The sequence below is a fragment of the Pleurodeles waltl genome, chromosome 2_1 (assembly GCF_031143425.1).
Source record: "Pleurodeles waltl isolate 20211129_DDA chromosome 2_1, aPleWal1.hap1.20221129, whole genome shotgun sequence".
Lineage (NCBI taxonomy): Eukaryota > Metazoa > Chordata > Amphibia > Caudata > Salamandridae > Pleurodeles > Pleurodeles waltl.
This window is the reverse complement of record NC_090438.1, coordinates 702260371-702287595: the sequence shown is the minus strand read 5'-3', so window position 1 is coordinate 702287595 and position 27225 is coordinate 702260371. Positions and strand designations below refer to the sequence as shown.

The window sequence follows — 27225 nt, the reverse complement described above, 5'->3', positions numbered from 1 at the left end:
TTGAAAATCTCACAGGTTGTGGGGATCATTAGTTATTTTGCCTTAACGAACCGAATCATTTTGTTTCTGAAAAAGAAAAAAAGGTAAAAGTTTTGTTAATGGCCCTCAAAACCATTGCTGGCTGTTCACCAAATGTTTTGTATCTTGAAGGAAAGTTTGTGACTGCGTTGTCTTTCAAGGTGCAGAGATGACTGCTGGGGTGAACATCTCTAAATTTGATGGACGGAGTTCTGCCAAGAAGGCGGAGATAATGTCCTCCACCAACCTCACAGACTGTACTCAGGCCATCACTCACTAAGTAGTCCCTAAGTCTGATGAGGAAGAATGTTTTGATTTATTGGTGTGCTCCAAGGAAAATGATACTATAATGCATCCCCTTTGCAAATATGACCACAGCTTGATCAGAATCATAATCAGTTTGAAGGGGCTAGGTATAAGTTTGATCTCGACCACTGTTAGGCTACTCATTTCTATTAGCGTGGAAAGTAGGCAAGTAATTAGATAATGAAATAGCTCATTCTCAAGGGAGGTGAGCTGATTAAAGTTGCTAAAGGGAAGTGAAGTTGATTACCTCTGTTTCCTATATTGATTTAATTTATCTTTGCCCCACAGATTGGAGAATGTCCGTCAGTGTGGAGTGGCACTGTGCATCATGCTGGGGTTTTCCATTCTCACAGCATCCATTGGAAGTGCTATTGTTAAGGACAGAGTTTCTGGAGCGAAGAGGCTGCAGCACATTGCAGGGCTCAATTATCAAGTCTACTGGCTGGCAAACTTCATTTATGACATGGTAAATATTAATTAACTAATCTCTAAGTTGTAATGATTGAGGAGGTTGTGAATTTAAAATGCACTTTAAAAGGGCTGCAGAGATGGGGAATCTCCAAATGGCAGTAGGGATTAAGAAACATTTCTAAGAATCATTTGCAAGAATCCTTGCCTCTAACGAGGGACATGTCCTGTTACATCTCGTCTAAAAACACTCATGGTAGCCCAGGTCCTCATCTTCCTAGAAATGAAGATCCTGTCCTCACTGTGATCCTGGTCGTGTCCCTCCTGGTCATCTTGCACCTGGTAGTCCTTGTACTCCTGGTGGGCCTCCTACTCATCTTGTACATCTCCTCTTCAGCGTCCATGTTCTGGTTCTCTTGGTGGTCCTCCTGGTAGTCTGACTGCTTTAGAGATTCCATGTTCTAGTGCCATTTCTTGTCATTCTGTTATCATGCTTCCTTCATCTAGTCTCACTCTTCACCCTGGTTCTCCTGTTTATCCTGTCCTCGTTTGTAGTCCTGTTCCTCCCACTCCTGATATTCCTTTTATTCTACTAGATATATAACTTTGAACCCCCAAAATGGTCCCTCAGGAACAAACTCCAAACCTAGACAAGCCTTCAGCTGAAACTGAAATTATCTAGCTACCCAATCGTAAGGACGTATTGGACCTGAGTTAGCTCCCTTGTTGTAGCAGCTTAATTTAATATTTTACACATTTTAGCTGCATTGCTTTTAGCACTAACATTTTACACACTTTCTATGCATGATAGTCTTCTAAGAATATAGTATACAAGATGCTTGTTTAGTTACCCTTTTCTTGACATGTAATCAAAACATGTTGTACAAGGCTAAGAACATTGTACGCAATATCTTGGTTCTTGTGTTGCCCTTTCAGGAGAGGAGAGAGCTTCTAACATCCAGACATTGCATTACATCAGAACTGTGCTCTAGCACAGTGTGGCTATATTTTATAAGTGATACCCTATCCTACAGCTTCCCGAGAAGATTGCCAGCCACACTGCAAGCTGACTGCTGGTACTATCTCCAGGCATGGTGCTAAGGTTAATCCCTTAGAGGGGGGCCAGGCAAAAGGGTGCACCCGCTATGCTCTCAGTATAGTCCTAGGGTTAGGTTGGGACCTCTAGACCCTCTAGAATTCACTTACCATGGTTGAATTACTCATTGTCTTTACCATGTTCATAATGATGGTTACTGTGCTTTGTTTCATGTGCCTAATTATCACAGCTCACTCTCTTTGTGCAAGATTGCGGTTGTTTCAATAAATGTATTTAATACATATCTTTTACATATCTTGTGTTTTTGCCTGGGCATGCATGAGAAATCTGGCAAAAGGGTGAGATCTGTTTCCATGACTACCCTGGGGAGGAAGAGTGTAATTTTCAGGTTGCCGTAATCACCCTCCACCCCATAGGTTCAGGGGTTCGTGTGAGGCACTGTAAGCTAGCCAGGAACCTGGCTGACATTTTCTGATGGTGTGGATGGGCTTATTCTCCCACACCCTGAAGTTTTGTTGTCCTAATACACTGTCCAATTATCTTTGAAGGAACTGTATAACAGAAGTAACACTTTTCTCATGTATGTGCACAATTAGGCTCATGAAAAGAGACAACCTTAAGTAGGTTAGAGGTGGGACTTTTCCACGTGCAGCAGAAACTCAAGTTTTAGAGTGTTGAGATCACATCAGACAAGTCTACCTGAGTCTTTACAAAAGGAAGGGGCAAATGTTAGTCAATTGTCCAGGTAAAGGGGGGTCATAGCTTAGCGCCCAACTAAAATGGCCACACATTAACGGAGCGCGGCAAGCCTAAAATCCTGAACCCTGCCATCTGTCCAAAATCCGAGGTCAGCTGAGGGGAAATTTGGAAGCCAGAACCTACGGAAGCACCGGAGATTAATCGGAGGCGATCAGAAGAAAAGACCGCTCCACCGACCCTAAGATCCAGGAAGATCAAGACACAGCCGCGAACTCGACTAAAGCGGTGCCCCTCGCGGCAGAGACAGTTGTGCGGGAAAGCCGCTGTGCGGTGAAGGTTCATCGGGACCGGAGGTTGGCGAGAGGAGAGCCGACAATAAACCCCGCTCCTGTCGTGGGTCGAGGAGACCAGACTGGCGAGGAGCGCATGGAGATATGGTGACGCCCTGGCTGAGACTACTGGAGAAGGCTGGAGGTTACGGGGACAGGGGAGGCTCCCAGGTCAAGCAGAGGCCAGGTGGCAGGCAAACAGCAAGCGGGCAGAAGGGACCGCATGACAGGGGCTTAGGGAAGCCTCGTCTGCGGCAAGAGATGAACATCCCTTGTATATTCCCCACACAGCCAAAGAGGTACAGCTGAATTAGTAGGGGGGCCCAAAAATGTATCAGGCGCGGAGAAGCAGTGAGGAATGGACAGAAACATGGTTCAGACCACCCCTCGCCAGACCAGACGAGAGAGGGCATCGGCGGCAAGGTGGGGTGGCAAAAGAAGGCCCGACTTGGGGGGACGGAGTAATAAACTGATACAAGTGGAAGTGGTAGTGGAGCACAAGATAAGGCATGGGGAGCGCATGGTGCACTAAAGGATCGAAAGATTGAGGACTGCGGATTGAGCGTGGAGGTTGTAGGCAGCCCCACCAAGAGTGTGCCTCGAAAACCCATGGAAGCGGCTAAGCTAGTGCAGGGTGCTGCTTGCAGGAGGTCCGTTGTGCCCCATTCAAAGAGCCACATCACACTAAAGGGAAAAAAGGAAAACAACAAAAATAGAACAGCACCAGAAGCTCTCAAACCAGGAGCAGATCCCCTAGTAAACTTTGTTCAACTCTGACAAAGGACCACTGCACCACTGCTCCGCCAGCAGTGAGCACTAACAACCCAAAGCACCAAGCTCCAGCGGAGCCATTTGCGGACCATCCAAAATCCCTTGTCAGTCCTGTCGGACAATCACATCAAGTTAAACGCAACCATGCAAAGCCACGCTAGGCTCAGGGCAACACAAGCAGCCTAATGAGTTCTAAGGAACTAAATAGCCCAAAGAGCCCAAAGAGACAATGGAGTCCGAAACAGGAGATCAACTCAGAGACTAATTTGGCTAATGCCCAAGCCAAAATCAAAGCAAACAGGTCCACATCTATACTTGCATGCGTGGAAAATCTCTAGCCTATTGTTGTTTCGTCTATTCATCAAAGCAGTAGCAGTTCCAAGGTATTCTAGGAACACCCATCTCTCAACCTCAGAGCGGTACAGAGCATCATCAACCACACATCAAAGTAAGCGTCAAGGACCGAAGGAGGGGGGATCCAACCCTCACAACAATATCAGCTCCACGCCTGGGTTGATTCAGCAGCCACTCGACCCCTTTACGCTCCAACAGCTCCAACAGCTCAGACAGGGGCCACCACCCAATTACATCAAAATCTCACTGGAGAGACAGCTGGAGAGATAGCTGGAAAAATAGACAGAGAACCAATAACCTGCCCAGTACATAATAGAGATCGACCTCAGCCAAAAAAGGTTACAGCAAAAACAACTTCAACCCAAGGCAAGTAAGTAAAAGGGGACCAACCAAAAGTCAGTTTTGGACTTTTTTTTATAAAAGTACAAACACAAATACCACCATCACTAGAACACCCCTCTGTAGAGGACAATCCAAACCTTAATAAAACGCCAATGCAAGGCCCGGCAACTGGTCGGGCCCTGGTCCAGAATGGATCGGTCCGGCCTAGGGACGACACAATTACAGAAATATCATCATCAAACAGTGCTACATATAATACATTAATGAAACTAATTACAAACCAAGAAGACTGGCTCAAACATGCTAAAGATAATGTCTTCCACTCCTTCCATATTACCCAGACCAGCCCCCAAGTGACATTCGTATTGACTCTGCCTTTGACAATCAGGTCTGTGGTTCTGCTGACACTTACCTCTCTGCACTGCAAATAGGCAGCCCTTATTCAGAAATATCTAGCCCTCACCACATCAGGGGACAACAAGAACAGCTGTTGCATGAACACGTGCCTGACCTTACGGCAGAATGCAGACAGTTGGCCAACAGTGCTAGAAGGCATAGTGGCTGGCACGGTACCCAACAGCATCCACTCCATAACTTAATTCAGTCAGACTTTTCAGGAGCCCAGAAGAAGGCAACTCCTACGACAACTCATTCTTGCATAGATCAGGGCAACATATTGGCATCAATTAACTCAACTCTGACAACAACAATTAATGCTCTGACCTGGCAATCAAATAAATTTGAAATAAAATTAGACACAATGGCCACTTCCATCAATAAAGTAGAAACTAAGCGTTCAGCTTTGGAGCAAAAAGGGCCACACACTGACACTACAGCAGCCATATGTGCGTGCAAGCCATTAGTGGATGAACTATCATCTTTACCAGAAGTTTGACCATCATGATCACTGAATGGAAATCAGCCCTGGAAAGTTTACATTTTGCTAAGGAGCAAATCCCAGACAAAGTGTTGGCCATACAAGTAAATCCTGCCCTATCGATAGACTAGAATCAAATACATTGCAATAAGCACATGTCTTCTCCGCTCGAGCTGGGCAACACCCTCCGCCAACTCAAAAGCCAGGAAGCATGCGCCCACTGAATTCGTGAATAACTCAGAACATTTACTTACCTCATCCCACTGAGCCTTGGAAACAGCTGTTCTGAGTAAAGCAGCATCAAATGACCTATCAAACACCAGTGCCCCAGCCTGGCCAACACTACTCTCAAAGAGAGCAAGATAAAGCTAAAAAAAGCTAAGGACAAAAAGAAAAGAGACTCACTCCAGGTGCTGCAAAGAATCGAACACTCGGCGGCTATCCCTAATGAAATAAGCACATACCCCATCTTTAAGCTTAGAAAGACAGATGGAAACATACATGAAATGCTGAAGCATTGGCAATTATTTTACAATCAACATTTGCAGCCATTGGTCCAAGCCGCTGTACACACAAAAAGAGCCCTAGCATAGAACCTATTGAATTCCATGCTGATATAGCTACTGAACCTGCTGTCTATCAAACAATGCAACCATTGGCCCAAGCTTGCCCTCACGGTACAATAAGTATAACATCAAACAAGCTCAGGGGCCCATCAACAACATCATCAATGGAAATAAACAGTGTGCTCCTGCAGAGGCTAGCGTTGGGCTTCTAAAATACACCCCGGAAATGCCTGGGCCTTCAACCCTATTACGCGATACATTACTATCGGATACCTTGAGTAGGAAGAAACCTAGAGCGCTAAAAGATATTGAGGGAGCAATGGAACTGACATATATGGCTCCAACTGTCAAGTTAGTCCTTACACCCCAATATAGCTCTGAAGGCAACCGTGATATTTTGAATCAATCAAATCTCCTAAGGCTGTTTAAAACACTTCCTGAGGCAACCACTATGGTGTCACACAACATTGAAAGAATAGCATTCATATTGATACCCGAGCACAGCACCCATCGAGAATCCACCATTATGACTTTAAGCTCCAGGGCATTGGTGGAAACTGTGCTGAAAAATGGCCTCTTGAGGAATGGGGTATAAAGGTGGAGCTGATGGGCAACCACAAATATCCCTACCCTCTACATATATCTTGTGAAACCCAGCCCCAAAAAACAAACACCCCCAGCATTCTAAAAGGAGCAAGTCAAAACAAGACAGATGAGCGTTACACCAAACTCTCTATATTCTGCGCCCACGATAACCCAAAGATCTACACTTGAAAAGTGTTTTGAAACAGGGGGATCAAATGTGCACAAATGGGAGTATATCAACATCTACCAGAACATATCAGCAGTGTGTCTAACAACAATAGTCAACCCGAGTGCATTAAACATCATTTGACAATTATCTCCCGGAAAGTTGAGGGTCAGAAGCGACTTTTAAACTACGACTTTGCAAAACAACTATTAATCAATGTGACTCATTTTAACTCAATAAATGAAGCTACATGGATAAAAAACGTCACAAAACTATATGCAGCTGATCCATTTCTTCCGGAACAACTAAAGGAGGATTTAGACACATACAAATCTGAATTTATCATAAGCTTTGATCCCTCGCCAAGTGAAATCGCTATCATTTTGTGGAAAATGAGGTAGTCGGGCCCCTGGCCCAAATGGTATCCCTGCAACAATCTTCAAAGGTGACCATGAGCTTTGGCCCCCAATTCTCTCAACCCTATATCAATATTGCTTTGACTCACAGGAGGTTAAAAAAAGCTGGAGAGACTCTATACTCCATCCTGTTTACAAAAAAGGAGACAGACAGGATACAGCTAATTATCATCTTATCGCTCTCTTGGATGTTGAAGCAAAAGGCTTTGCCTCAACAGTCTAGAAGAAATACAAAACTGGGCAGAGGCCAAGGAAATAGTGCCATTAAATCAATCAAACCGGCTTTAGAGCAAACTCCACAATCACGGATAACATCATAGCCCTCTCCTACTTAGCTCAAGAGGCTGCTGCCAAAAAATCACTACTACTGTTTACCTGCTTTGTGGATTATACCGCAGCATTCAGGGCCGTATTTAGGGCCGTATTTATACTCTGGTTGCGCCGAATTTGCGTCGTTTTTTTCGACGCAAATTCGACGCTAAACTAACGCCAACTAACGCCATATTTATACTATGGCGTTAGACGCTTCGGGCGCCAAAGTGCCCGGAGTGAGCGTCATTTTTTAGCGTGAACCCCTTCCTTGCGTTAATGAGATGCAAGGGAGGCGTTCCCGTCTTAAAAAATGACTCCCAGGCCTTTACGTGGTATTTATACTCCCGGGCAAAAATGACGCCCGGGAGTGGGCGTGGCCAAAAACGGCGCATTTGCGCCGCTTTTTAACGCCTGGGTCAGGGTTGGCGTTAAGGGACAAGTGGGCTCAAAATGAGCCCACAGTGCCCTCCCCTGCCCCCAGGGACCCCCCCTGCCACCCCTGCCCACCCCAGGAGGACACCCAAGGATGGAGGGACCCATCCCAGTGAAGTACAGGTAAGTTCAGGTAAGTATTATTTTTGTTATTTTTCAATTTTTTTTGGGTGGCATAGGGGGGCCTTATTTGTCCCCCCCTACATGCCACTATGCCCAATGACCATGCCCAGGGGACATAAGTCCCCTGGGCATGGCCATTGGGCAAGGGGGCATGACTCCTATCTTTACAATGATAGGAGTCATGTTGATGGGGGATGGGCGTCGAAAAAAAATGGCGCAAGTCGAGTTACGACGATTTTTTCGACGTAACCTGACTTGCCCCATTTTAAGACGCCCATACGCCATTTTCCCCCTACGCCGGCGCTGTCTGGTGTACGTGGTTTTTTTCCACGCAAACCAGGCAGTGCCGGTCTGCTTGCGCCGGCTAACGCCATTCCATAAATACGGCGCCCGCATGGCGCTTCAGAATGGCGTTAGACGGCGCAAACATTTTTGACGCTAAACTGCGTTAGCGCAGTTTAGCGTCAAAAAGTATAAATATGGGCCTTATATTCTGGTTGCGCCGAATTTGCGTAGTTTTTTTAGACGCAAATTCGACGCTAAACTAACGCCAACTAACGCCATATTTATACTATGGCGTTAGATGCTTCGGGCGCCAAAGTGCCCGGAGTGTGCGTCATTTTTTAGCGTGAACCCCTTCCTTGCGTTAATGATATGCAAGGGAGGCGTTCCCGTCTTAAAAAATGACTCCCAGGCCTTTACGTGGTATTTATACTCCCGGGCAAAAATGACGCCCGGGAGTGGGCGTGGCCAAAAACGGCGCTTTTGCGCCGCTTTTTAACGCCTGGGTCAGGGATGGCGTTAAGGGACAAGTGGGCTCAAAATGAGCCCAGAGTGCCCTCCCCTGCCCCCAGGGACCCCCCCTGCCACCCTTGCCCACCCCAGGAGGACACCCAAGGACGGAGGGACCCATCCCATGGACATTAAGGTAAGTTCAGGTAAGTATTTTTTTTTGTTTTTTTGTGGCATAGGGGGGCCTGATTTGTGCCCTCCTACATGCCACTATGCCCAATGACCATGCCCAGGGGACAGAAGTCCCCTGGGCATGGCCATTGGGCAAGGGGGCATGACTCCTATCTTTACAATGATAGGAGTCATGTTGATGGGGGATGGGCGTCGAAAATAAATGGCGCAAGTCGGGTTACGATGATTTTTTCGACGTAACCTGACTTGCCCCATTTTAAGACGCCCATGCGCCATTTTCCCCCTACGCCGGCGCTGCCTGGTGTACGTGGTTTTTCTCGCGCACACCAGGCAGCGCCGGTCTGCTTGCGCCGGCTAACGCCATTCAATAAATACGGCGCCCGCATGGCGCTTCAGAATGGCGTTAGCCGGCGCAAAACTTTTTGACGCTAAACTGCGTTAGCGCAGTTTAGCGTCAAAAAGTATAAATATGGGCCTCAATGTGGTAGATATGAATTTATTATTGAGTAAGCTTAGAAATTGGGACATCCGAAATAGGTTATAAAGGGCAATAATCCTACTGTATACATCCAATTTAGTATGGGTAGAGCTGTCGAACTCCACCATCAATAAGGAGATTCCCACCACCAGAGGGCTTAGACAAGGATGTGTCCTAGCTCTATTATCATTTAATCTATACACTGCAGATATGTCGCAGGTGCTGATAAAGCAAATCTGATTCCACCAAAAATTGGAAATCTAAAACTTACCTTGCTTTAATATGCTGACAACATCGTCTTGTTGGACCACTCTAAAACCGGCCTACAAAAAGCTCTAACAGCCTTGCATAGCTATAACATGACAAACAAAAAGAAGGTGAATGTTACAAAAACAAAAGTCGTTATATTCGGTGGGTCATTGAGACATCAGCACCTACCCTGGAAGCTGGGGCCACTTCTCATCAGCACTACGGATATGTACAACTACTTAGGTGTTCGACTAAGAGCTAAGGGAACACCAAAAGCTCAACTCATGCATTTGAAGACAAAGGCTACCTCTATAACAACAATAATGTGACAGTTAAACAAACTAACAGCCAGCCCTTTGGCAGGTTTAATACTTCAAACCATCAAAGTTGTTTCCTACCAACTCTGAACTACAGTCATGAAGCCTTCCCCGGCAATTTCTCAGCTCTGACTGAAGAACTTCAGGTTAAAATATGTAACCGAGTTTTCAAATTGCCAAAATACATCAGAAGTCATCTGATAAGACTAGAATTTGGATTGGAAGGTCAGCAATGGACTTTCATGGGGGCTTTCCTGAAATACTCCTACAGGATAGTAATGGCGCCTCCCAACACCTTGAAATCAACTCTGCGTTATATTTTTTAAACAAAAACAAACCCCTGGTCACAATATCACGAAACAGCTCTAAATAAACTTCAACTTGACCAAGCAGCATTGATCAAATGAGCACAGTTACATATCATCATTAAACCTATACTGAAAAGACAGAGAAAAACTCTCTCACAAGCAAGTGACCTGGGAAAATGGAGTAGATCTCCAGTGTAGGTAGATCTGGTGCAGTCCTATATAAATACCACTCAATATCTGGCTCCACAACCATACCTCAAAAGTACCATCAGGAAAGCTTGCATATCACAAATTGCCTTTGCAAGACTTCTGGGTTTAAGGACAAAGGGTCTAAATCCGAAATGGACTTCCCTGACCAACATAAAAGGTTGCAGGCTCCACAACTACAAATCTGAGTCTATGCTGTTTGCCAGTCTCTGTTGAATGCACAACACACTTTATTAAGATCTCTTTTTCTCTGCCACAGTATAAGAACCAGTACTGAGGCTAGATCACTGGTGTTCCCTTTAAAGGAACGAGTTAATCTGGCCAAATTCAGGAAGTTCATCATGCTGCTTCAAGCAAAGCTGAACAATCATCTGACATGAATTTAGATTCTTTTTAAAGTACTGTGACATTTTACTTTTGTTTTAAACTGAATATGTTTCTATGAGTTCTAGTTTTAATTCTCCTATGGACTTCCTTACAGGTACGATTTGCACTCAGGCAAAGTTACACTAAAAACACTTAGGCCCTGATTTTTATTTTTTGGTGCAAAACTACACTAACGCAGTTTTGCACTAAAAAGTTTAGCACTGGCTTGCACCGTTTCTGAGCACCAGCCGGGCACCATATTTGTGGAATGGTGTAAGCCGCTGCAAAGGGTGGGCTTACATAAAAAAAATGCTGTTAGCTGGGTGGGGTTGCGCTATGGCTGAAGGAGGTTTTGCTCCAAAAAATGAGGTTAGGTAGGTTAGAGTAACAAAAAAAAAGAAGATAGGAGTCATGCCCACCACCCCAGTGGCCAGCAAAGGGGAGCAGGGTCTCCTGGGCATGGCCATTCCACCCAGTGCCATGTAGGGGGGCCCATTTCAGGGCCCCCAATGACACTTAAAAAACTACTTTTCTGTACTTATCTATACTTACTTGGGATGGGGTCCCCAATTCTCTGCTGTCCCTCTAGTGCGGGTGTCCCTGGGGCATGGGGAGGGCAACTGCGGGCTTATTCCATGGTGTTCCACCATGGAAATAGGTCCACAGGTCCCCTAACGCCTGCCCTGACCCAGGCGCTAAATAATGGTTCAAAGCAAGCTTTGCTTAATTCTTTGATCCCTCCTCCCCCGTGCGTGATTTTAAGGCCATAGAGTCATTCTTTGCATGGGAATGCCTAGTTTGCATCTCATTGACGCAAAGTAGGGGGCATATTTATACTCCGTTTGCGCTGAATTTGCATCGTTTTTTTCGACGCAAAACTAACTCCATATTTATACTTTGGCTTTAGACGCGTCTAGCGCCAAAGTTCATGGAGTTAGCGTCATTTTTTTGCGTGAACACCTTCCTTGCGTTAATGATATGCAAGGTAGGCGTTCCCGTCTTAAAAAATGACTCCGATGCTATTGTGTCGGATTTATACTCCCGGGCAAAAATGACGCCCGGGAGTGGGCGGGACTAAAAAACCCGCATTTGCGCCGGATTTTAGCGCCTGGGTCAGGGCAGGCGTTAAGGGACCTGTGGGCTCAGAATGAGCCCAGAGGTGCCCTCCCAAGCCCCCAGGGACACCCCCTGCCACCCTTGCCCACCCCAGGAGGACACCCAAGGCTGGAGGGACCCATCCCAGGGAAGAAAAGGTAAGTTCTGGTAAGTTTAAAAAAAAAAAAAAATTGTGGCATAGGGGGGCCTGATTTGTGCCCCCCTACATGCCACTATGCCCAATGACCATGCCCAGGGGGCAGAAGTCCCCTGGGCATGGCCATTGGGCAAGGGGGCATGACTCCTGTCTTTGCTAAGACAGGAGTCATGTTAATGGCGTCTGGGCGCCCAAAAAAAATAGCGCAAATCGGGTTAAGACGATTTTTTTGCCTCAGCCTGACTTGCCCCATCTTTGGACGCCAAAACGCAATTTTTCCCTACGCCGGCGCTGCCTGGTGTACATGGTTTTTTTTCACGCATACCAGGCAGCGCCGGTCGACTAACGCCGGCTAACGCCATTCAATAAATACGGCGCCCGCATGGCGCTTCAGAATGGCGTTAGCCGGCGCTAATTGTTTTGGCGCAAAACTGCGTTAGCGCAGTTTTGCGTCAAAAAGTATAAATATGGCCCTAGGTTTCCATATCCCCCAAAAAGTATAAATATGGAGTTAGTTTTACACTGAATTTGTGTAAAAAAAATAAAATATGAAAATCGTCACAAAACAAGTATAAATATACTCCTTATTTTCATGGAACTTAATAGGGACCACTGTCCGTTTGTGTTACACTCCATATACACATGTATTGCTTATTTTTCTTATGTTCATACTGTGTTTTTCTTTTTGCAATGATTTTAAGTAATCACACAATTAAATAAAAAGGTAGGTTTTCTGTTGTAACTGAGAGAAAGCCCTGAACAAGTGTCTGAAATACAGACCATCCAGATAAAAGGGACACAGTGGTGAGGTCTCAGGGGAGACATTGCAGGAGAACAAAACTAAACCCCGGGCTGTGGTGCCCCCTCCCTGACCCCACTCTTGAGCATGGGGCTGAGAGAGTGGAGACCCCCTGACCTCTGACTCCGTCAAGAAGGGCAGGAGCACTTTGTTGGCCATGGTCAAACCGAAGAAACAAACTCAGGCACAGCTGAATAAAACTGACAAATACGCAGTACCAAATGGGTGCCGGCCGCCTCCGGAGTCTCGACCCCAGACACCATCGGGACACCTGAGCTCTCATTAAGTACTATCTTAGGAGACATTTCAGATTTGAAAAAGACATTGGAGCCAAAACTCGACGCCGTGACAATAGATGGCTCCCTTTTAAGAGCGGGCCTTTAAAAAATGACAGAAAAGTCAATAAAGCTGAAACACATATTCAGGCCCTAGATTCCACGTCTAAACGTTGAGAGGAACATGTCCAATTACTCACCAAGCAACAGAAAATAATTGAGGCCAGGCTTGAAGACCAAGAAGGAACAGCAAGAAGGAACAACATCAGAGTGGTTGGAGTAACGAAGGGGGCGGAGGGCCCTAGTGTGGATCTCTTTCTGGAGGATCTTATTCTTAATAAACTCCGATTGAAGTGCCTATCCAACTTCTTTTCGGTGGAGAGGGCAGATCTTGTGCTGATCCCGTCGCTGAAACCGGGGGCTCCACCAAGAACAATTAGAGCACGGATCCTCAATTACAGAGACCGAGACGCCACTCTACAGGCAGCACTGACTCAAGGAGACCTTCTTTATGAAAATGTACAAATCAGATTCTTTCCAGACTTCATATGCCAAGTCCAAAATATGCTGCGTAGCTTTGAAGAAGTTAAAAAAGTCCTGCGTAAAAAAGAAATCAAATATTTGATGCTTTTTCCAGTGAGGCTATGGTTAGTCACAGAGGGCAAGTCCTGGTTCTTCACTCGGGCTGAGGAGGAATGGGATTGGATTGAGGGATGGCGGGAAGCTGGACAGCCTCAATGAGGAGTGGTGGTGAGGAACGTACAAAACATTCGAAGATCGGACGATCCCTCAACGCATCGTGCAGATGATGCAGAGACAGAAAAGGTCTGAGAGTCACCCTGAATAATCACGCAATGCAGATAAGACTGGATGTGGCAGTTGGGGGGTAGGAGACTGGATTTATCTTACAAAGTTAGAGCCCCCCTGAGCTAAGGGGACCGGACTTCCTTGTATACACAGTGTTGTAGTGAAACTCACAGGTTATAACTTGTTATCAGGGGCCAACTAACAAACACATCTAAGGGTTTACACAACGGTAACTATCTCATAGTTAGTATAGGTGAAGCTAACCAACCCTAAGTACAGTTTTATGTTAAGGAACGGGCAACAGGTGCTCTGCAAGTTGTGGGGGTCGGTAGTCCGGAGCCTACTAAGCATGGTTGCGGGGAGGGGGTAGTCCTATTGGGAATTGTTTATTTTTGTTATTGCGTAATGTTTCGTGCTCAGATGAACTTTGCTAGATAGAGGGAAGGATGCTGAGGGAAGGAGGGAAAGAAAAGCGATGGCCAACAGTCACATCAACACAGGACTCATTATACAGACACCAAAGCTATGCAGATGACCAACAAAGGGCAGCTGAAGGCAATGACTTGGAATGTCAATGGGCTGGGCAACAAGATTAAACATCCGCTAGTACTGCAATCTATTAAACGACAAGCCCCCAATATAGTCCTAATGCAGGAAACATATCTAAAAGGCAGTAAACACAGGGCTCTAAATTGAATGGTGTATACTTTACTGTCTCATGCTGGATTTACCTCTAATTCACAGGGTGTAGGGATCCTACTCAAAACCTCTACACCATTCATTACGGGCCGGGTCTGGACTGACCCTCTACGTCGCTATGTGACACAAATGGGCACCTGGAATGGTCAGACATCAAACATGTGCTTTCTATATGTGCCACCAAAGCTTCAAGATGAAATGCTTCCGGCACTGGGAAGAGTGCTACTGGAAATGCCAGTGGGCACCTTACTATTAAGGGGAGACATGAATGACATCATGGACCTAGAATGCGACAGACTGATTAATGCTAAGTCCTAGTTGCCTTGAGACAGTTGAGATCATTCGTAGACTCCATGAGATTGGTAGACATGTGGAGAGAATACAACCCGCAAGCCCGACAATTTACTTACCTCTTGGCATCACACAGTAGCCTTTCACGCCTGGATTATTTATTCACACATGGGGCAGATGCAGGTAGATTCCATGCCACACATCACTTGGCACGGGCATCTGAGATCATTCTCCAGTAGTTTTCATACTAACAGGCTCCTCGAAAGCCATGACCTAACCTACCAGGATAGCTACGTGTCACCTCAAAGATTGCAAACTGCAGGATAAAATTAGAGAGGTGCAGAAGGATCGGTAGACTCAGTGGGCAACCACTGAGAAGCATTTAAAATAGTGTTAAGAGGCTATACGCAGGCAGTAATTGGGGGAGTAACTAAGGAGAAAATATTTAGGTATGAGAAAATAGAATGAGAGGTCACAGACTTGGAAAAATAGATGGCAGGAAGTGCAGAAACGCCCACAAAACAATGTCACAGACTTCCGCTCAAACAGAAAGAGCTTAAAGACTTGGCCGAAAATACAGAGATGACTATATGATGTGGGAGACACAGCCAGCAAATTGATAGTGTGGCTGGAAAGGAGAGACATGGGGCACAACGTGGTGGCAGAACTATGGGGGGAGGAGGATGAGAGGTTTGCCTCAGGCCAAGAAATAGCAGAGGCATTTGCCTCATACTATGAGCAGATTTACGCCTCCAGGACAGTTCACCCGGAATGGGATTGTGGGGAACTCCTAGGAGATCTTCAGCTTCAGGTCCTATCGGCAGAGGATAGAGAGACACTGGATCAGGACGTGACAGTGGAGGAAGTTTAGGAGGCTATTGGGGGTTGCAGTCGCGTAAGGCGACAGGCTCTAAAGGCTTACTAGTTGAATTATATAAATGTGTAACCAACATAGTGGCTCCACACATGCTAGCCATGTTCCAGGAGGCCAAAACAGTAGGATACCTCTCACCAGACCTGAGAGAAGCCACAATAGTAGTGATACACAAAAAAGGAAAGCCACCAACGGCGTGTAGCTCCTACTGACCTATATCACTAATTAACCTAGAAGAGAAAGTTCTGGTGAAAATACTGAGTAAAAGACTCCAGCTAGTTATAAGGAATTTGGTACACCTGGACCAGTCAGGCTTTATGCCAAATAGGAGCATCAGACTTCATTATGACATTGGCGGTCCAGCTCTGCCACGCTGGCGGTGGTGGTAACACCACCGAAGGCGTGGTGGTGCTAGACCGCCAGATTATGACCACGGCCGTGAACAGACTGCAAAGCAGCCAGTTCACTGCCTGTACCGCCAGGGCGGTTGGATGGCTGGGGTGAAGGTGGTCCAACTTCGCCCAGGCGGTCCACCATAGACCTCTGATGGTATTTAGAGCCTCCTTTCTGCCAGGAATTTCCTGGCAGTAACCCCGCCAGGAAATCCCTGGCAGAAAGGATACTAGCGACAGGAATTTACATTCCTGTCGCCAGTATGCGACTATCCCCAGCCCCCCTCACACAGCCACGGTCCCCCCTAAGCCGATAGACACCTCCCCACCCCCACGCATCCAAGCATGCATGCACCACACACATGCATTCACGCACTCATTCAGACACACACATACTCTCGAACACACTCCCACCACCCCCACATCCATTCACGTACTCACACAGACACTCACAATCACACACCTAAATGCACACAAAAACCACCCCACTCCAATCACACAAACGCACACCCCATGCACACACACACCACTTATCACCCCACCCCTATCGGACAGGCACATACCTTTTCCCACTGGTCGTCCAGGAGGGGACGGGATCCTTGGGGCCTGCTCCGCCACCAGTGCCCCATCACCACAACACTGCCACGCCTATTACCAACTCGTAATAGGCGTGGCAGTGTTGTGATGACATGGCGGTGCAAGCGGAGCAACCTCCACTGCACCGCCAACCGCCAGTATGGCTGCTGGTGGCTCTCTGCCCAAATTCTAGCGGACAGCCGCCAGCAGTCATAATATGGTTGTCGGATAACCGCAATTCTTGGCGGTCTTGTGGCAGGCGGGACTTCAGCAGTCTTCGTTATAGACTGCTGTAGTCATAGTGAGGCCCATAATGCGTTTGTGTGATTGGAGGGGGGTGGTAATGTGTGCGTGTATGTGTGTGATTGTGAGTGTCTGTGTGAGTGCATGAATGGATGCGGGAGTGGTGGTGGTGTGTGCGAGTGTATGTGTGTGTCTGTATGAGTGTGTGAATGCGTGATTGCATGTGTGTGTGTGTGTGTGTGGTGCGTGCATGCTTGGATTGGGTGGGGGGGTCGCTACGGGCTTAGGGAGGACAGTGGCTGTGTGAGGGTTAGGGGGAGTCGCATACTGATGACAGGAATGTCGGAAAGGAGGCTCCAAATACCGTTGGCGGTCTGTGGTGGACTGCCCTGGGGGTACAGGCAGTGAACTGGCTGCTTTGCAGCCTGTTCAATGCTATGGTCATAATCTGGCGGTCCAGAACCACCACGCCATTAGCGGTGTTACTGCCACTGCCAGCGTGGCAGATCTGGCCCACCAATGTCAAAATAAGGACCTATGTGGGATGCTGCATGAGATGCAGGCATCGGAGACAGATGCGGCTATGGTACTGTCACGAAAATGGCTTTTGATAGCATAGAATGGCCTTTCTTCTTTGCAGTACTCATTAGACTGGGTTTTGGCACTGAGTTCCGCTCGTGGGTTAAATTACTGTACCATGAGCCAAGGACCAGAATTAAAGTCAACAGTGCAGTCTCACACTCTTTCATGCACCGTAGGAGCACGTGGCAGGGATGTCCACTGTCTCCGCTTCTATTTGCCTTGGCAGTGGAGCCATTAGCCGAGTGGTTACAACAAAATACACTTGTCTGGGGAATCAGAGAAGGGAACAACTGGGAAGCACGGATCTCCCTGTATTCAGATGATATTTTACTACACGTCACAAAAGCACATCACTGGATAGACAGGCTACTACACATTATACACACCTTTGGACGATATTCAGGATATCAAATAAATTGGGATAAATCCTGGGCCTTTCTGCTGACTGGAGGAAAACGCACCTTGCCTCCTGGATTTGATATTCCCCTGACCAAAGAGGGATTTACATTTCTGGGAATATACATCACAAGGAGCCCAGAGGCTTTTCTTAAGAGAAATCTCTGCCCACAACTAGACCATCTGCGAGGCAATGTGTCACACTGGCAAACATTCCCTATATCCCTAATGGGTCGCACTGCCCTGTTCAAAATGATGACCCTCTTTCGAGTACTGTACGTCCTACAAAACACCCCATATCCAGTGCCCAAAGAGTTCTTTAACAACGTCAACAGTGAAATGCGCATCCTTCTCTGGGACGGGGGCAGCTCACGTATTGCACTACATAAGCTACAGAGAGAGGTCTATGAAGAAGGATTAGCGATTCTGGATATTCGGGCCTACTATTGGGTATCCCAGTTGGTCTCAGTGAGAGAGTGGATATTTGCAAACAGTGAAGAACCAGCGAACAGGGTAGATAGAGCAGCAATGGGGGAGAGCGGATACCCTCCAATATTGTATATTAGGAAAAAAGAGGCACAGCTTCCCCCACACACCAGAGTCACAGGAGGACACACTGACAAATGTAACCCTGCTTTTGTCTAGTGACCAATTGTGCAAACCTGGGAGATTGGGAGGCTTTATAGGACAGAGTCTCATAGATATAGAGCAGTTGGGGGAAGTGAGGAGGAACGGGAGATGTATTTCCTTTGAAGAGCTTCGTACTGAATTCTCCATGGCAGACTCAGAGAGATATCAGTACTTCCAGGTGAGACTTGCATTCCGGCACCATATAAAGGAAGGGAAATCACGCCCAGATACATCCCCACTAGAGAACAAGCTGCTATTGGAACCACCTCCAGGCAAGGCAGATTTATAAAAAGATACTGAATAACACCCCAGATTCGCTGCATTCACTTTGAGAGGCCTGGGAAGGAGACATAGGTCCCATTAGTGATGAGGGCTGGCAGGAAGCCCTGCAGAGCCCCCGCGAGGGTTCCGGTCCTGATTTCACCTAACACAGCTAGGGCTTTTACATAGGTCCTACTATTCCAAATCCTTATTACAATGTATGGGCTGCAATGATTTTAATCTATGTGGTATGGGCTGTGGCATGGTGGGGACTTTTTTTCACACACTATGGAGTTGCCCAATCATTCAGGGATTTTGGTCCCAGGTGGTAGCAGTGCTGACCTGAGTGACAGGCCTGGTGGTGCTGATGAAAGCCAGTTAGCATATCCTAAATATTACAAGGGAGGAAAATTGGCCCAGACAACAAACAACATGTGTTGGACTTCTTTGCTTATGCGGGGTCATCCCCAATCTTTTCCCCCCCTGCCTCCTATTTTGTCTGACCTGTTGCTGTTGGCTTTTGAACTCTGAGCACTTTACCACTGCTAACCAGTGCTAAAGTGCATATGCTCTCTGTGTAAATTGTATGTGATTGGTTTATCCTTGATTGGCATATTTGATTTACTAGTAAGTCCCTAGTAAAGTGCACTAGAGGTGCCAGGGTCTGTAAATCAAATGCTACTAGTGGGCCTGCAGCACTGGTTGTGCTATCTCTGTAATCATGTCTCAGACCTGTCACTGCAGTGTCTGTGTGTACAGTTTTAACTGTAAATTCGACTTGCCAAGTGTACCCACTTGTCAGGCCTAAACCTTCCCTTTTCTTACATGTAAAGCACCCCTAAGGTAGGCCCTAGGTAGCCCCAAGGGCAGGGTGAAGTGTATGGTTAAGGTAGGACATATAGTAATGTGTTTTATATGTCCTGACAGTGAAATATTGCTAAATTCGTTTTTCACTGTTGCAAGGCCTGTCTCTGTCATAGGTTAACATGGGGGCTACCTTTAAATCTGATTAAAGTGTAGATTCCCTTTGGGAGCGGATGGACATGTGGAGTTTGGGGTCTCTGAGCTCACAACTTAAAAATACATCTTTTAGCAAAGTTGATTTTAAGATTGTGTGTTTGAAAATGCCACTTTTAGAAAGTGAGTATTTTCTTGCTTATACCATTTCTGTGACTCTGCCTGTTTGTGGATTCCCTGTCTGGGTCAGTTTGACAGTTAGGTTGGTTGCACCTCGCACTAGACAGTGACACAAAACGAGCTGGGGTGTAGTCTGCATTTCCTGATGAGCCATCTGTGCTAGGAGGGAGGGGAGGAGTGGTCACTTACACCTGAAAGGGCTGTACCTGTCCTCACACAATGCCATCTCCGTCCCCCTGGCAAGTGTCTGGGGCCTGGCCTGGGAAAGGTAGGATTTCACATTCAAAAGAGACTTTACTTTGAAGTAGGCCTACTTCAAAGGAGAAATTGGGTGTAAGAAGGGCACCCAAAACCACAGACTTTAGAACACTTCTGGAAACAAGAGGAACCTATGCCTGGAGAAGAGCTGAAGAGCTGAGGAGAAGTGCTGCCCTGCCTGTGACTGTGCTTTGTGGAGCTATCCTGCAGTTGCTGCTTCTGCCAGAGTAAGAGGGCAAAGACTGGACTTTGTGTACCTTCTATCTTGTGAAGAAATCTCCAAGGGCTTGATTTAGAGCTTGCCTCCTGTTGTTTGAAGTCTCAGGGACAGCAAAAACTTCTTTCTGCCAGCACCTGGAGTCTCTGGAGAGACTCCTGCTCTGACAAGTGGTGCCCTATACAGTCCCTGGGCCCTTGAAGGGAAAGCTGGTGGAAATCCAAGGAAATCGACTTCGGACCAGCGCCGCTGCTGAATCCGGTGATGCCGCCTGCAACCGACTCCGTGATCTTCGCTGGAACGCGTCGACCTTTGCAGGCCCGATCCCGCTGCAGCCCCGCTGAAGTCCACGACTCCGTGGAAGTCGCCGCACCACGTCGTGACCGACGCCGCTCCAAGTGCGCGGATTCAACGTTTCGCACAGACGCCGTGATCCCCGACTTCGTGCATCGACTTGATTTCACTCTTCACCAAAAGTACTGTACTTGTGGGTTTACGCGACTCCGTGTCCGGCGCCGCTGGTGTCGGCTTGTTGGGAACGACTCCGTCACGACGCCGTGTTAACACCTCATCGAAGAATTTTGTGTTTCTAAGTGCTACTTTTGAGTTTAATCTTTAAAAATTCATAACTTGACTTGTGTATGTCGGATGTTTGTCGTTTTGGTCTTGTTTTGTTTAGATAAAGATTTCCTATTTTTCTAAACTGGTGTTGTGTCATTTTTTAGTGTTTTCATTAAGTTACTGTGTGTGTTGGTACAAATACTTTACACCTAGCACTCTGAAGTTAAGCCTACTGCTCTGCCAAGCTACCCGGTGGGGTAAGCAGGGTTTAGCTGAGGGTGATTCTCTTTTACCCTGACTAGAGTGAGGGTCCTTGCTTGAACAGGGGGTAACCTGACTGTCAACCAAAGACCCCATTTCTAACAACATGGTTGAGGCTAGCAGTGGGAATGGCTAAAAGAGACATAGCCAAGGCATGGGTAGCAAGTGAGACCCCATTGGTTATAGAATGGAAATGTAACATGGATTGGTGCCACCTAGTCGAACAGGAGATCTATAAAGGCTGGGGTTGATCAAGAAATATGATAAAATCTGGTCCCAATGGTGTAGTTATAGAGGTACTTGAACACATATATGTCATAATGTATTGCAATGTAACTCATTGGAGCATAGGCCGGGAACATTGATTCTAAAGATACATGATCACCATGATGAGCAGTAAATGAACTAACTTATGGATGTGTCAGATTCCAATATTATACCCTTCTTCCTCTGAAAAGCAAAGTGTAAACTGTATAATGATGTTGATATATTGTATTCTGAGCATTTGAGTATTTAACAAAAATAAGAGTTATAAAAGGAATGTCCAGGTAAGGAAACAATTCAGTCTCCTGAACTTGAAGTCACCACCATGATCAGCACCTCATAAAGAATCATAGCTTGGAAAGAAATTAGAGGGTAACACAGCATATTAATAGTGGTACTATCCCACCCTAAAACATAAGAACTTTTGGGGGGAGGATTGCACTGGAACTGCTTATCCAAGGAAAACAGAAAGGTTCCAGGAATCACCTGAGGAATGACCACCTGAGAAGGTATCACCTTGAAAGCCATTTCTGTCTGCTACCAGTTGACCCTTTCAAGTCCTGGATGGGCCAGTTGTCCCTTATAAAGTGCTTCATTACCATCAAGAGAATGACATGTGCTGCATCTGTCCTCTTGTGCAGAGACACCAAGGACATCAGGCTCTTCCTCAACAGCAGTCAGCAGAGCCTCTAGCTTTATCTCCTTCACAATAAGGGAGATGGTGCAAAACCAGGAATCTTGGGGCAGTACACTTTTTCTCGAGTTGATAACCCACTGACACAATTTACAGTACCCACTGGTTCCTGATGTGCGCCTGTTTTATTTGGAAACAGGAGCCACTGACCAAACACCAAAGCAGGAATTTTCTCACCATAGTCAGGTGTTTAGGTGTTGTTGAAGATTGGAGGGTGAAAAGTTAACATTTGTCAACATTATCAGTACCCTGACCAGGTGTGACCTATTGAATGGCCATCTGCAAAAAGTCCAGTTGCTTCTGGAACTGCTGTTACTACTGGTCACAAGGAAACACAAAACAACCAAGACTTGCAAGGCTTTCCTCATATGGGCTTTAACAGATTCCTGTTTTATACTGTTTCATTAATTAATCAGGTTGTGACCCGAAGATTTGAATTTCTTTTTCAATTCTTAACATAATTAAAATAATGTAGAAAATTGTCAGAGGAGACTTAAGAAAAATGAAAAAGATTATTGGAAAGAAAAATTGGTGCTTGGCAGCCTCAAGTGCAGAAAGATTGCTGGAATGCGTTAGTAAATATGGTGCATTCCTGCCCTCTCAATTTGATGCAACGAAGCCCAACACGTTGTCTTACTATGTTGCACTGCATCAAATATTGATCAACCTGGACCTTAATTTGGACTAATGACTGAATGATTTGAAAAAAATCACACTAATATATTTTGTAATTTGGATGTCCCCCTCTTAACATTGATCAATAGAAAATGTATCTGATTTCTATTCATGTGGCAGGAGCAGAGTGTCGGTTACTATTTTTGTTTTCTTATAGCCTTTCTATTTTTAAGTAAAGTGTATCAGTGCTTAATTTGAGCTGGTGGTTCCCTGTGCTAAGCACCTTCACTTAATTGGCACTACCAGCACTTATGACAGCCGCTAATGGTGACACTGTTTGTGTCATTTAGAGGTGAGCAGAACAACAGTTGTTTGTTAATTCCAATTACATTGAAACCAACTAACATCTGATGGCCAAGCCATTCTTATTGATTTAAGGACCTCAAATAGTCTGAATTGTCTCAGTTGTAGCTGTGGTATGGTACATAGTTGTGGAGGTACCGTCATTGGCAGCACTAGCACAGGCAAAGGGTAGCGCAAGCTGCAGTGGCCTCCTAAAGAGGGCCCCGGGGATTATTTTTTTGCAAATTAAATACTGATCTTGATGTCCCCAACGAGCAACTTGGTAATGAATAACAGGCAGCAGTTAAGAATATGTGAAGAGAGAAATTCAGGAGCAGACCGCTGGGCTTTGTTGAGGCGGGGCAGAGCAGCTCAGGGGATGGTGGAGGGGGGTGCACCAATTAATTTAAAAATAAATAAATCACTTACCTGCTTCTTCGCCGCTGCTGCCACCTAGCCGCTCCTCTCCTGCACTGCAGGCACAGGCTCCCATCCTGCCCTGAAGCCACTCCTGATGCTTCTCAAAGCAACATCATGATTGGCTGGGAGCACCCAGCCAGGGCACTCCCAGGCAGACTAAGAGCCTGTGCAGGCACTCTCCAGCCTGACAACTGTGTTGCTGGGCTGGAGAGAGCCTACTGCGCATGTATGTTTGGCCGGCCCGTGACGGCTAGCCAAACATACATGCACAGTGAGGGGAGTGTTCTGTGCACTCCCCTCAGTGCTCGTCACGCCTAAAGGCACGCCCCTTTTACTGCAAAACGATAATAAACCCAGTTTATTATCGTTTTGTATTCAAAGTTTTGCAGCTGTTGCTGCTGGCGGGGGTGACGCTCCTCCGCCATAGCAGAGGAGCTGCACCTGGAAACAACTAGACAGTAAAGCACTTTTTTCAAATATTAATAACTGAATAGAAAGCAACACTATCCAATAATAACCTGGACGTGGACTGACAAGGGAGAAAATATACAAAGCAATGATGTAAAACAAACCCCCTGTGTTGTTTAACTAGAGATCCTGCAGGGAGGGCAAATGCCACAGCGAACAAGATTGTTAGAAACAGCATTCATGCATAATGATTAGTATTTCCCCTGAATTACATCATCTCATTACAATAATTGAATTTCGCAAGCCCAGTCAAATTGATTCATTTATTTGTAATGGAAAGCCGTGTCACAGAATTAAAAAAAGTAGGACAGGGTGCACAGAAGGAACATAAATATACATTTCTAATCTCGTAGGCATTAGCAACAATTAATTTAAGTAACAACTTTAAACAGGACTGAAGTTTCATGAGTTATAAATAACCATCTAATATGCACAAGCACAATTCTGAACAATAAACAATAGAAAATATATAGACTACATGACTCAGAACCCTGATTTCCTGTCCGTAGTTTAAGTAAGACTACAGATTGCTATTTTAAAATAAAATAGTGTACCCACTATGTGAGAATCGGAATTAATCGTATGCCTTGTCTACTACCAATAGGATTTACATGATGCACCTGGGAATGGTATTATTACAGTATTATCCCAAGACCCCACTATTGGATTTGTTGGTGGGATGAGTGCTCCTGTAAGGGATTCTCTGACCTATTTCCCAAGCCACTAGTCTAGGCAACTGAGCAGTAATTCTTTCTATAAGGAGAGACAGTGCAGGCCATGCTTCATTTGTAAAAAAAAACACACATTTACAGGGCCTAATATATACCTCACAATGTGTCAGAAAGTAGCCTCTTTCTAGCATAGTTACCACCATTTGTAGCCTGTTTGTGAGTGTTTGTCAGTGTGTTATTTACTGTATCACTGTGATCCTGCTAGCAAGGACCCTAGTGCTCATAGTTAAAACCCTATTTGCCAGTGTGTTTTGCCTGTCTCACTGGGATCCTGCCAGCCAGGACCCCGGTGCTCATAGTTTGTGGCTATGTGTGTGTTGTCAGTATGCTTAACTGTGTCACTGAAGTTCTGCTAACCAGAGCTCCAGTGCTTATGCTCTCACTACTTACCAAATGTGTCACTATCGTTTAGTGACTCCATATTCCAATTCCAATTGGCACACTGGACCCCCTTTATAAGTCCCTAGTATTTGGTACCTAGCTACCCAGGGCACTGGGGTTCGAGGAGATCCTTGTGGGCTGCAGCATTTCTTTTGACAATCATAAGGAGCACAGACAAACCTTTCTTCAGGACTGCCACTGCAGCCTGAGTGAAATAGTGCACACACTATTTCACAGCCATTTTCACTGCACTTAAGTAACTTATAAGTCTTCTATATGTCTACCCTTCAGTTACTGAAAGCTAGGTGCAAAGTTACTATGTGTGAGGGCACCCATGCACTAGCAAAGGTGCCCCCAAGTTGTCCAGGGCCTATTCATGAGTGCAGGGATACCATTACACGTGTGCACTACATATATGTCAATACATATATGTAGCTTCACAATGGTAATTACGAATATGGCCATGTGAGTTGTCTAAGATCATGGAATTGTCCCCACATTCCAAATATGGAACTTTGAAGGGCACAGATGGTGCCCTCCTTGCATAAGCCAGTCTACACAGGTTCAGGGACCACCAGTCCCTGCTCTGGCGCGAAACTGGACAAAGGAAAGGGAAGTGTCCACTCCCCTGTCCATCACCACCCAGGGGTGGTGCCCAGAGCTCCTTCAGTGTGTACCTGGTGTTAGCCATCTTGGATTTCAAGGTGTGGGGACACTCTGGAGACCTCTGAGTGGCCAGTGCCTGCACATAAAATCAGAGACCCCTCCTGATAGGTGCATACCTGGGTTGTTAGCCAATCCCCCTCTCAGGGCTATTTAGAGTGTCTCCTCTGGGTGTTTCCTCAGATTCAGCTTGCAAGACTCCTTCGGGAATCCTCTGCATCCTCTGCTTCAGCTTCTGACCACCGGATCAACTGCAGGCTGCCCCAGGAACCGCTGTATCTGCAACAAAGTATCCAGGACGACTACTGTGACCTGCAACTTCAGCTCCAGTCAGAATTTGCAACAGTTTTCAAGGTGTGCACGCTCTGAGGACTGCCTGTCTTCACCCTGCACCAGATGAACTGAAGAAATCTCCTGTGGAGTGATGGAGTCACTTCCCTGCTTCTGCAGGAACCCTTCTGCGTCAATGACCGGTACTCTGGGTCTCCTCCCTTGATGACAAGCGTGCTCCCTGGAACACAGGTGGTGGACCAACATGACCTAGACTGTCCTAAGGTCCAGCTGTCCAAATTTGGTGGAGGTAGGAGCTTGCCTCCCCTTGCTGCGGCAGTACCCCTGTGCTCCAGCTCCTTGGGCTTCTGTGCACTTCTTCCAAAAATCCTTAGTATACAGTATAGCCCAGGTCCCCAGCACTCCATCCTGCGGTGCACCACTAGCTGAGTTGTCCTTCGGCGGCGTGGGACCTTGATTTGTAGTGCTGCGACGACCACACTTTGCACCTGCTTTGTCCCCATGTTCTGGGACTCCTGTGGGTGCTGCTTGGTCTTCTGAGGGCTCTCTGAGGTGCTGAGAGCCCCCTCTGTCTCCTCAGTCCGCATGCCAATTGGAATTGTAATATGAAGTCACTAAACTATAGTGACTAATTTGAAAGTAGAATGAGCATAAGCACTGGAGTTCTGGTTAGCAGAACTTCACAGTTAAGCACTACTGACAAAACACACATCAGACCACAAACTACAAGCACTGGGGTCCTGGCTAGCAGGATCCCAGTGAGACAGCAAAACATACTGACAAACAGGCAGAAATTGGGGGTAACATGCCAAGAAAGATGATACTTTTCTACACTATTCTATTCCTATTTTTTAATATACAGTGAATTAGTAAGTATGCTGCTAATGTTCTCTGTTTATGAAGGGATGGATGGTGACACCATTTGTGGTTTTTGCCATACAAATATGCTGGTGTTAAAAAACAAGTGCTGGTGCAGATCTCCCACAAACACCCACTCCAATTAAGCAGTTTGGCCCATATTTATGAGGCCTTTCCATTTTCCCTTAGTCACAGAATGCAACAAAAGGACAGCATATAGGCTTCAATAATATTTACCTGATTTGTGTGGCCTTGAATGGCTTTTAAAAAAATGTAATGGAAAGCAGCTGCATGTGACGCCTTTCATTACTTTTCAACTTGGGGGGCGTTTCATGGGTGGAGCGTGGGCCTTCATGCATCCACACATGGAGTTTGGT

The 27225-nt window shown here is 46.2% G+C and overlaps 1 protein-coding gene across 1 annotated transcript in view; it reads left to right on the top strand.

Moving 5' to 3' along the window:
• The window catches only part of ABCA13 (ATP binding cassette subfamily A member 13), a 2435905-nt gene that overhangs the window by 1829312 nt on the left and 579368 nt on the right, over positions 1–27225 (top strand). Inside the window, exon 41 of the mRNA XM_069216941.1 lies at positions 613–790. Coding sequence (XP_069073042.1) covers positions 613–790 — 178 coding nt within the window. The remainder of the gene's footprint in view (positions 1–612; positions 791–27225) is intronic.